General features: G+C 41.0%; 1 protein-coding gene across 7 annotated transcripts; it reads right to left on the bottom strand.

Annotated features, from left to right (window-relative positions):
- Positions 1-353: 353 nt before the first annotated feature.
- On the bottom strand, positions 354-4,917 carry LOC113300277 (plant UBX domain-containing protein 7-like). Of its 7 annotated transcripts, none has more exons than XR_003335647.1 (13): positions 4,670-4,917; positions 4,049-4,229; positions 3,620-3,904; positions 3,371-3,473; positions 2,913-2,955; positions 2,760-2,800; positions 2,565-2,646; positions 2,396-2,476; positions 1,678-1,791; positions 1,329-1,431; positions 1,081-1,146; positions 893-977; positions 354-754 (listed from the first exon to the last, which is right to left on the bottom strand). XR_003335647.1 is itself a non-coding variant. In XM_026549495.1 (4 exons), the coding sequence occupies exons 2-4, from the start codon at positions 4,217-4,219 to the stop codon at positions 3,225-3,227; spliced, it is 312 nt and encodes a 103-aa protein (XP_026405280.1). In that variant the 5' UTR covers positions 4,220-4,229; positions 4,670-4,917; the 3' UTR covers positions 2,818-3,224. The 7 variants fall into 7 exon arrangements, 2 of the variants coding, with proteins under 2 accessions (XP_026405280.1, XP_026405281.1); XR_003335648.1 differs by having other exon boundaries at positions 3,620-3,763; XR_003335646.1 differs by having other exon boundaries at positions 3,620-4,229.
- Between the last annotated feature and the right edge of the window lie 6,435 nt (positions 4,918-11,352).

Below are 11,352 nucleotides of genomic sequence, written 5' to 3'. Positions count from 1 at the left end.
CTGTTTATGCATATCTGGATCCCAACTCTCCCAACTTCTCTTGGGTATTGCACTGTTCCCATATGCCAAAATCCAACACTTGTTGCGGACTTGATTGGTTGCAATTACAAGTGGAATTTGAGTGTTCTCCAATTTGTTTTTATCTCAGATATTAAATCTATGATTTTTAGAATTAGACTCTTTCTTAACGATGATCATAGGTCAAAAATGGATCAACCTCCTAAATAGAGATGGGACCCTTACTATTCAGTCCATGTATGCCGATCTTAATAATCCTTTACTGTTAGATAATTCATCTAGCAAATCATTTTAGTACTAAAACTTTTTGGAAAAAGTAATGGAACTTAACAATCTTAATAGTAACCAACTTATACTTGTATGGAGATATACAGAGGCATGGATCATTCTCAACACAAAATGAATATTCGATCGTGAAATCAATATGAATCTACTAAAACTACCTCTGGAGAAAACTGCAATTCAATAGTTACATGCCACTTTAGTTGAGTGAGACGAGTACAATTTCGCAAATCCGATAGCAGCAACCAGTTAACTTCAACGAGAGCTGATAGTGGTGTATTCAGTGCCTGAAGCTGATGGTGGTGTATTCAGTGCCTGAACATAGTGTGGTCTAGAATATGAAAACCTTGGAACTTAAAGCAGCACCCAATTTTTAAAGATTGGATAGCCATAGGAGAGTCTTTTTGGAGTAGGAAATATTCAAGCTGCGGATATTCCTGTATAGACACAGATCCTGTATGATCAAGAATACCAAAGTATATCTGTCAGAATACAAGAGGAACTCTAATCCAACAAAAAAAACTAATTTAAAAAAGATCATAAGGGAATATGTTGCATGAAGGCGGTGGGAAGTAAGACAGGAAAACCTTACCGAACGATTAAGGGTTTTCTTTCTATAAGCGAGCGATGACAGCCTCCACCTCAGAAGGAGAATATAAATGGTACTTCGGAGCAACCTTTTGCAACATAACAAAGGAAAAACATAGCCCAAGACGGTTCAGTTGATAGTACCCAGGGAAGAAAAAAAACATACTATTGTTTTATATGCAAAAACCTCACCTTCTCCTCCATCCCTTGCTTCAAGATTGAAAGAGCTACTGTTTCGGCTTCTTGGAGTGTCATGTCCTGCAACAAACCAATAATGGTCAGGACTCGGCCCATCTCTCTCTAACTAACTAACGAACCAACAATGGTCAGACGATCTCTCTTTAACTAACTAGAAGTGAACAACACTAACTGAAAATGCTCTTTATTTGGCTTCGGCTCTATAAATGTCATGCATTGGAGGAAAAAAAAAATTGAGCTACCTTGTTGAATTGCTCCTGTAAAGAGCTGTCTGCTCCCTCAGAACCTGATCCTGTTGCTTTTGCATTACACTGCCAAAATGTGCCAGACGGGTCTGTGTAGTATCTGCAAAGACAGTCTTCCCCTTTATAAGTTGCTTAAAAACACTGATCTGAATAATTGGCCTTACAAAAATTTTACAAACACAATATTAAAAACATGTAACAAATTTAAAGACCCAAAATTTTACAAACACAATATTAAAAATATCTGAGAACTTGTGGCTCTGATAAAATAGTAAAATAGAAATTAGCACTTGGGTAATTGAGATGCAGAGTACATGGGAAACGTAAAAGTGAATAAAGACATCACCTGAGTTTCGACTCGTGCATGTGCAACAAGTGTACGAGCATCAGCAACTAGTCCACTCGTTGCACAGCCTATATGCTCATCGATTTCCATAATTTTCTCCACACAACTGGGCTCCTGAAACAGAAAAGCAGGATAAAGATGTTGCAAGTCCATAGGACCAGCAGTATTTTTACAGCTTCTCCAGCTTTTAAGCAACCAAACTCTGAAGTCTTAACTGTGTCGTAATCTCGCAGGGTACAGGAATCTTACGTATCAAACTAAAAATTAGAACATTCACTAAACTACGCAATATCATTTATGTCTTACAGCTTCATCAAAATATTACAAAATTATACAAGTGGCAATGGCATGAATACGATGAAAAATTGTTGATCTTGGGGTCTAAAAAGCTCAGTATTACTACTTTGTAAGCTAACCACCACAATGACCACACAGTTTCTACGATCCATTCCACCAAAACTGTGCTAAAGGACTTAAGCAAAGAACATCAGTTAGAGTTACAACAAACCCATTGTAGCAACACTTATAGACCCCAACAGAACTGATGGATCATTACTTACAAGTTTTACTCGGTTTCACACATGCCAAAGCAGTTTATCGCTAATTACAAAAACAGATGCCATGGAGGGCAATGCCCTATATCACCAATCATTGGGCTGGAAGACTAATTTGTGGGTAATTATTAAACAAAAACAAAGCTATGAAACAAGGAACAAACCAGCAATGGTGAAGTGATACGCTTCTCTACAGCAAGCACTACACCTTCTTTAGTTTTCAATCCAATTGCAGTTGATCCAAGCTGTTAAACATATATGAATTAGGGTATTTTTCACTACAAAATTTCAGTCAGGAACTAAAAATTAGGTCTTTTAAGTTTTGTTGTTTACCTTAATAGCTTGAATAGCATACTCAACCTGAAACAATCTCCCTTCAGGTGAGAAAGTATTCACACCTCTATCATACTCAGTCCTACAACACACAAACACAAAACCCCACCAAAATCAATCAAAATCTATGAAGCAGCAAAATTTCAGAATTTATAAAACCCCTTGTTTTCAAAAGTAAAAGGGTTTCTTTCTTACCTTGTAAGAAACATCTTCAGTTATGGGATTTTAGATTAAATCTGCAAATACCAAAAAAAAAAAAATTAAACAGAAGTGAAGTATAATGTTGAAAATTATCAACAAGTAATGGCATCTGTGGAGTGAGAAGCGGAATTTTGGGGCTTATCATACCTTTCAAGCTTCTACAGAGGATTTTAAGTCTTCTTCTTCTTTCCTGTGGATGTTTGTGATTTCGAACTTGTGATTTAAGTTTAATAGTGAATTTTATTGAGGGCTTTTGCATCCATAGATTAAGTAAACAACAAGAAAACTGTATTTCCACCTTCACAAGTTTTTCTCATGTGCACCCAATTTACTGGCCAAGTTTGTTTTATAGGGATGCGAGAAAGCTTATTAACTATGAATTAGAATGAAATTTGATTCCCTGTGCACACACACACCCAAGTGGGAGCAGTTTGTACTTTAAATTCTAAATTTTCTAACTTAGGATAGAGGAACCGCCAAAAATAGCCACAAAACTACTGCAATTAGAGAAAGAAGTCAGGTTCCGAATGAATTTGGTTGGCCATACCTTTAAGGATATTGTTTATGGAAAAACTAAAGTGTTTAATCTGTAACTTCGAAAATACCTTTAGGTTTGAGAGTAGGAGCCTGAGAGGTTTTCCTTGAACGTTTGTGAGGAACTGCAACATGATGATCTTTGGGACCTCCATCCATGAAAGAAAGCAGCTCCTATATTAGATAAAATATCTTGTCAAGAATCGGTGGATCAAGAATAGGTAGAACTTTTACTTAGAGCAGCATATAGATCAAACTTAAGCAACTCATGTAAGCTCCAAGTAATGACTAACAACACAATTATCTATTACAGTCAAAACCTCTAGTAAATGCCCAGATTGAATCACGCCACCCTATAAATACATTTCTTCCCCGGTTATTAAGTCCAGAACCAGAACTACAGGAATAGAAACCAGGTTGTAGTAGGTGCGGACTTTCCTACCCTCAGTGGTGTCATCGTACACCTTGCTTTCACAAACACAGCATACAGAACAAGATTACTCAAATTATACCCAATCCAAGAAATAAAGTTAAATAATAGATTTAGATAATATTAAACTAGACGATTATCTATGGAGTAAGTGCCGATTGTTTGAGCCACGGTTCTGTTTCAGATAACAAAGTAATGTAGGAAGGGTTAACCAAGTTTCAATTAGACAAGTAGAGATTTTGTTCAAAATTTATCAAATTGAAAAAATAAAGACATAGAACAACAATATAAGAATGTTCCCCAAAGAAATCTCCTTTACCTTGTTGAAAGGTCCCTTGTACGTCACCTCAAAAGGGGGACAACAGAGCGAAACAAGATTATCTCGGGAGTTATCTGCTGTTGATGGTGCACCTTGCTCAGGCTCCCAGACTCCAGGATGTTTCAACTCCTCATTAAAATTCCCAAATGCAACATAAGGAGGATGTCCCATTCTTGCGGCTCTGAAGTGAAATGGAATACATAATACAGAACAATTAACAAAACCAAACGAGCAATCATCTAAAAATAAATGACTACCGAAAGTAGAAAATCCACAAACTAATTCACACATCCCTCAGCCAAAAACAAATTTCCCCTTCTCTGATTTTCCACTAAGAAATTCAATTGGTTCAATCCTCAGCTACAATTAATAACTTCTCAAATTTTCTACTAAGAAATTTTCAACCCAGCCATCACCACTTGTACTTGGTTGCAATTTCCCATCAGACTAGTACTACACCATAATAAATAATTGATTGCACAATGTCCAAACCAAATCATAGGTTCAGTTAAATGAAATGATGATCAAATCTAAAACTGAAAAAGAAACATTCGTTTAACTTTGATTAACATTATCCTTATTAGGTTTTTTTCCAAGTGAAATGAATAAAATCAGAGTTACCTGTAAGAACTGTTTAGCAGTCTCAGCTGATTGCCCAACCGCAATTTGGAGAAAAGATGAAACCATAATGTTTCTCATGGTCTTCTCTTTTGCCTTAAATGAAACCATACTACTAACAAACACAAGAAATAAAAAGAAAAGGTTGAGGAGAAGGAGAAGGAGAAGGAGAATGCTTTCCTTATCGATCTAATTGAGTTTCTGCATTTCTGTGTTAGCCTGGTAGTGGTGGTACCGGTGGTGGTGGAGATTTCAGGTGTGAACACATAAATCACGAAGCCATCCCCGTGTTCACAAAAAATATTCGCATACATTCTAATTCTAAAATTGTACGTCGTATGTGTAAAGGGGATGATTATATCGATTCATCGGCTTGAAGCCTTCGAGCTTGTCATTGTCTAGTCGAATATTATCATAAATAATGTTCGTATAAAGGAATAAACAGAGAGTCAAGTATAAATGTAAAGCACATGAAGTTCAACGCTGAATGTAAAGTGCTGAAATGTAAATAAGACAAAGATTTACGTGGTTCGGCATTAAGGCCTACATCCACGGGGCTGGTGTTTCACTATGTATTAAATGATTACAAAGATAGTCGAATGACTTTAGAGTATATATAGGTCTGCGGAAGTAGGGGGATTACTTACTCTTCCTATTTCTCTCTCCTATATTCTCCGATAATTGCTCTGGATTGGTCGACCCCTTCTCTCTTAGTGGAGAGGGGTATTTATAGGGTTGGAACGTGGGTCCCACTTCTGAGGTGCCGTTGTGATCTTATCTTCTTGTGCTTTGTGCCCATTACGCAGAGGTTTTCGGCATATGCTGCGTCCTAAGCTTGAATACGAAGGGTTATCCTCGCCTCTTCCACGAGCTGATTGACACGTGTATATCTCTTTGGTATTTAATGCGGGTAGATGGGTGTCTGCTCGTGTCAGACAAGTGTCTCTTTGTCTGGTCACATCTGTGTCAGTCAAACTTCCTCTCAGCCGTTGATCTGGGATCTTCCTCGGGATTGGGTGTATTAACACCCGAGGGGTATTATCTGGTGCTCCTCTAAGCCATCATACCTCTGTGATCCTCTGTCCCTGACCGTCAGATCTGCTGACCGGTGGCATCTTCTGATGAGATGCTTGTTATCATGTTTTGATATCTTGTTTTGCATGCCTTCCACGTGTCTCTTTCTGTACACGTGGTGGATGATGAAAGGTGTACATACAATTTGCCCCTCTTCTTCTGACTTGGGCGCATTTTGCAATTTAGAAGAAGAAAGGTCGTCTTACACGTTTTATCTCTCCTGAAATAACTTCCCCTATAGATACGGGCACGTTTCCCACTTTGCATTAACTTTCCCCATAACTGCTCCTTGGTACGAGGGACAGTTATTGTCTTCTCTAGCTTCATAAATAGGAAAGAGAATGTGAAAAAAAACTTTTATCCTCTTCTTGTCAGTGTTCATCCTCTTCTTGTTCTTTAGTCATTTATTATCGTCATTCTTGTGAGGAAGATAACAACATTCAATTTTCTTTCTCTTTCGCTCTCGACTGTTGTTGCCCCTGTATCGCAGACTTCCATCTTTTGATATCTCCGATACTCCTTTCTTCGACTGTGGTTGGTGCTTGTCGTCCTCTTCTATACAGGTATGGGGTTTTTCATTAGCTGCTCATCATTGATTTATCTATGTATCTACCCGTTTGTTTCCTGCTGCTGTATTCTTGGCTTTGTGATGAAGAACACACATGTCAAAGCATATATGCTTGCCCCTGTTCTTTGTTACGAAGTCTGTGAATCTGTATCTAAGTATTATCCCTGGAGTTTGATGGAGTATTTATGGTTATTTTTAGTTCTTAGGGTTTTTAATGTTTATCCGGATGAACCATCAATTATGGGTTTTTTGATCTTTAGTGATCTCCTCGTATTCTTCTCTAAACTGTTTTTGTGTTTCCTTGTAGATATGTCTGATCGTCCGCAGGCTCCTTACCAAACCCCTCCATCTAGTCCTCCAAGATCCCCTCCGCGTCGAGATTCTGACAGATCTCCACTTGGGGAAGGTCCTCACAAGTCTTCGCAATCGGATCCTCGGGGTCATAGGGTTTCATCTTCCTCTGGTGCGAAGGTCGTGCCTACTAAGAAAGGGGATGTGCCGAAGGGTCCTTCTGGGTCTAGGTATGTTGTTAACCGTGTCCCTTCTCGTCCTCGTGAAGATTCTAGGAGTACGCAGGCTCCGCCTCGTGATGACTCTAGGAGTACGCGGGCTCCTCCTCCTCGTAATGAAGCATTGGATGTTCCGCCCCTTCGTTCAATGGCTCCTCCTTCAGTGCCTCCGCAGAAATCTTTGCCTCCTCCTCCCACGGTTTCTTTCAAAGGGAAGTACTCCAAGGGTACTATGTCGAGAGCTGATCCGTATAAAAATATTCCTTCTAAAAGGAAAGCTTCGGAATTGAGTCATACTTCTGATTCCGCCGACGAAGAAGAAATTTTCCCCGTGATACGCATCATTTCAGTTGGTAATAAGAAGGTCACTTTCAAGCATATTGATCTTGAGAAGTTCAAGGAAACACATGAGCTTCAAGCTTTTGAGGTTCGCTTCTATGCCCCTGAAGATGATATCACTTACGAGCTCCTTGCTAAGTATCAGTTTGACGAGTTTCATCTATTGACTATGGTTGGAGCCTTCGAGGCGGGTCTCATGTTTCCCCTATATAATTCGGGTGACTCCTTTTATTATGACGTGTTGGCTAGTCGCAAAGGCTCTTATACAAACACTCATAATCGTTCCTTGTCACAACTATCTGGGAATTATCTTCGTTCACTGAAGGAATGTTACCTGCGAAGCAAGGGAGAGACTATGATGACCTGCTATGTTTCAAATCCTGATGAGAGAGAGTGGTACACTCCTCAGAATTTTAACAGTTCCTTTGGGGATTATGTCAACAGTAGAAACCGTAAGCCGTGGAGTGTTAGTCTTCGTAATATTGCTGCTCCTCGTGGTGAAATTCGTCTTTTGAGTGAGGTAAGTGATGCCAAGCTGAAGTATGTTCCTGGTACTGAGGGATCTGCTAAACGGAAACTCTTTCCTGCTCGTGAAAGGATTAAGCGTGACCATGATTATGAATGGCATGCTACTGTTATTGAGGTAGTTGGTCCTTGGGTTTATGGTTGGATTCCTGGTCCGCGCGGTTGGCGTCCTTCTAAAACAGCAAGCCTCGTGAAACTCCTCCTGCTCGTTATGGAGATTTCTGTCCTTGGCGTCCGAATTTCGCGGGAATGAATTTTCCTTACGCTCTTGATGTCATTGATGGAGATGAGGAGGAGGTTCTGGTGCTACGCATCCACCGAAGAGTGCTGCTGCTGCCAATGTATAGTTTCTTCTTATATTCTCTATTCTATTTGCCCCTTTTTCCTTGCTTGAAATAATTTTCATTTTTTAAGTGAGGGAAAAAAATGAGCCTTTGTGGGGATGTGTACTGGTTTGTAGGTGTCGGAGAAGAAGAAACTTGGACCCAAACAATCTTCTATTGTGGTTATCGGTGAGGCTGAGGTTTATGAGGAGGTTACGAGTCCTGTAAACGAAGGGTATGCTGAGGTGAAGAAATGTCCGATGGAGAAGAGCGTACCGATACTTCTCACCCTGATGACGAAGGTGGTAATGGTGAAGAAGAAGTTGTCGCGGGTGGTGATGGTGAAGAAGAAATTGCCGCGGGTGGTGATGGTGAGTCTAAGGGTAATGTTACCGTTGGTGGTACTGGCGGAGGTGGATCTGCCCCTGTTGGCGATAATATTGTTGGTGTGGGTACTCTGCCCGTTATTTCCCCTGAATTTTCTTTTGGTAGGATATATTCCGCGGGGGAATCCTTTGATGTGAATGCTGCCATGGGTCTTTCCGAAGACTTCTCATTGATTTCCCCAAATGATGATTGGGATGTGCTTGGGGATATTGGTAAAGAAGATGCCACCGGTCAGCAGGCTGAAAACGCCGGTGGTCATACTGAGGCTGGTGATGTCGATATTTGCGCGAGTGAGGGGAGAACAGCCAAAGGGAAGTCTGCGGTTGAATCTCCTTCAGAGGATTTCCCTTACTCGCTAATGCCTGAAGGAGAAGATGCTATTTTGGCTTGGCTTAAGAAGAAAAATCTGATGTTCGTCTCCAACCCTGCCCCAGTGGTCCCTGGTGAGAAGAATTCTGACGCTTATACTCGTCAGATGATGCAAGTGTCTTCTGAAGTCCGCGTTGCTGAGATGTGGGAGAAGAATCTGAGATCTTCAGAAGCTAACCTAATGGTTGACCCTCCCTCCTCTGTTGCTGATATGATGGCCATAGCTGATGGGTACCAACACGGTTTTCCCCAGCAGCGTGTCTTAGAGGTAAATCCTTGTACTGACTCCCTCATGATATACGATCATTGTATTCTTCGCGATATCCGATCCCTTGGGTATAATAATGTTTGTCGTTTGTGACATAGATGATGAGAAGCGAACATTGTAACCATGTTCTATACAAATTCTTTAAAGCAAAGTCTTTAAAGTTGGAGGCTAAGCTTCGTCATAGAGAAGAAGAACTATCTGCGGCCGAGATGGAAATAAGTGAACTGAAGGGTCGCCTGAAGGAAAAGGAGCGGCTAGGTAATGCCGAGGAGAGTCTCCGTTCGGAACTTGCTATAGTCTGCAACGAATTGGAGCAAGCTCGCGGAAATGTATCGTCTCTCACAGGTTCGTATTTTTTATTGGTCTTTTACTCCTCGTGATTCCCTATTTGTACTTTGGTGTTCTGTCTCAGTCTCCCACCCTATCTTCAGTGGGTGGAGTCCCCGAGCTCATATGGCTTTGGAAAGAAAGGGAACGACAGAAATCCCGCATTGCAGAGTTGGTGGGTAAGTTGAAAAGCGAATCCGTAAAGTGGAATGCTCGTGCTGATGAGCACAACGCCTTAGAAGCTGAGTGGCGTGAAAAGCGAACACTGATGGTTGATATGCAAAATAAGTACAATCATGACCGTCGTCTGTTTAATGATACGCTGCTATGGACGCGTGACAACCTGCGTGATGCTCGAGGACATGCTTCGGACTTAGAGGCTAGAGTGCGCTTTTTGGAAGGAGAGTTACAACATGCTCGTTCTTTCTTAGGCCCCGATGTTAGGGATAGTATGCTGCATCTTTCCGAGGAAAGAGATAATGCTAGGGCTGAGGTTGGTACTCTTAGTAAAGCCCTAGCAGCGTCTCGAGCTGATGTTGCTCGCCAAGTGGAATCTGAAAGAGATCTTGAAGTGAATGTGTATCGAATCCATAAAAGGATGGGGGAGATGAATGACGAAGTCAACCATCTTCGTCACTTGGATTCAATGAAGCAGGTAGACTTAGACGTGAGTCAATTTTCTCTTACGAACCTTCAAACGGATTATAAGAAACTATCCGACGAATATGACTTTCTTGATGAGGCTCGGGACGCAGTTGTTAATGAGTATGAAGAGGCTTCGGCTAATGTCGAAGGTATAACCTCGTTTTATCGAGTGTGATTCTGTTATTTCTTCGTTTTAACCCCTTGGTATTTCTTGTTTTCAGCACTCGAGGGACAGATTCACGCAGCAAATGATGAGCTTAAAAAAACTCAATCTGCCTTAGTGCAGCAGGAAGGACAAGCCAACTATTTCAAAGGGTTGTCCGCGTCTCGTGAGGAAGCAGCGGAGATTGCCTCCAAAGAGGCGGAACGCCTATCTGCATTGCTGTCTCAAGACAACCAGCGGACCGCTGTTATCACTTATAAAGCTCGATGTCAGTTGGCTGAAGAGACTAACAAAGTCCTAGATAAGATTTAACTTGATCTTAAAGTCGAACATGGTCTTGTCAAGAATTATCCGCGTCGTCCCCTTCCCGCGCCCTTTCCTGGTTCTTCTGGGCCTTCTTCAGGTGGTAGCGTATCTTCATCTCGCAGAGACAACCCTGTTGATGGAGCTGTATCGTCCAAGTAGATTTCTTTTATTAGTCATAGAAAGTTGATCCTTGTTGATTATATAATTTCGGATCATTTTTTGATGTGTTTCCTGCTTTATCTTATTTGATGAACTTGTAATCAACTCTCTGTGAAATGGATCATCCTTTTGGCATACCTGCGTTATCAATTCATTTTTATTTTAAGTATTGTGAAGTGTTAAACTAGAAATAACTTGCTTTGTAAAAAGTTGAGAGTGTTTGGGTGCGACACCGAAGTTAAATACCTTCGTGATCGTCTTGAGACCTGTCACCCCGCTGATGAATCCTGGGCCAGAGGATTCCCAAACAGTGGGGGCCGAGGCAGCGTTCTAGGATATGGGATGCTTATTTTAAATATTTACATGCACCCATTCCGTCGACCCGCTGCCTTTAAAATTGGTTGGGTATCTCTTTCTGCTGGGTGCCTTCCCCCTGGTCTTACACTCATAGACACTGATAGGGGAGCCCTGAGAGATTGTAGATTAACTACTTTCCCCAATATTGTTAATTTATTATGTAATGTACATGCGTTCACCCAGCGGGCCTTTGGATCATTTCGTTTGCTTGGAGATTTCCCAAAAAGTTTGTTTGATTGATAGGTTGAGGCCTGCTACTCCTCGTCCAGAGATAGAAACATGTAAAGCGGTTACGCTGCCTTCTTCTTCTGGTATTATTCACGCAGATGCAAAGCTGCGCCGCTCCTATGGGTAGTACGGTTTGAGC

Source organism: Papaver somniferum, chromosome 7 (genome assembly GCF_003573695.1).
Source record: "Papaver somniferum cultivar HN1 chromosome 7, ASM357369v1, whole genome shotgun sequence".
NCBI classification, from domain to species: Eukaryota; Viridiplantae; Streptophyta; class Magnoliopsida; order Ranunculales; family Papaveraceae; genus Papaver; species Papaver somniferum.
Note: the sequence above shows the minus strand (reverse complement) of the source record. Positions and strands in the feature narration are given on the sequence as shown.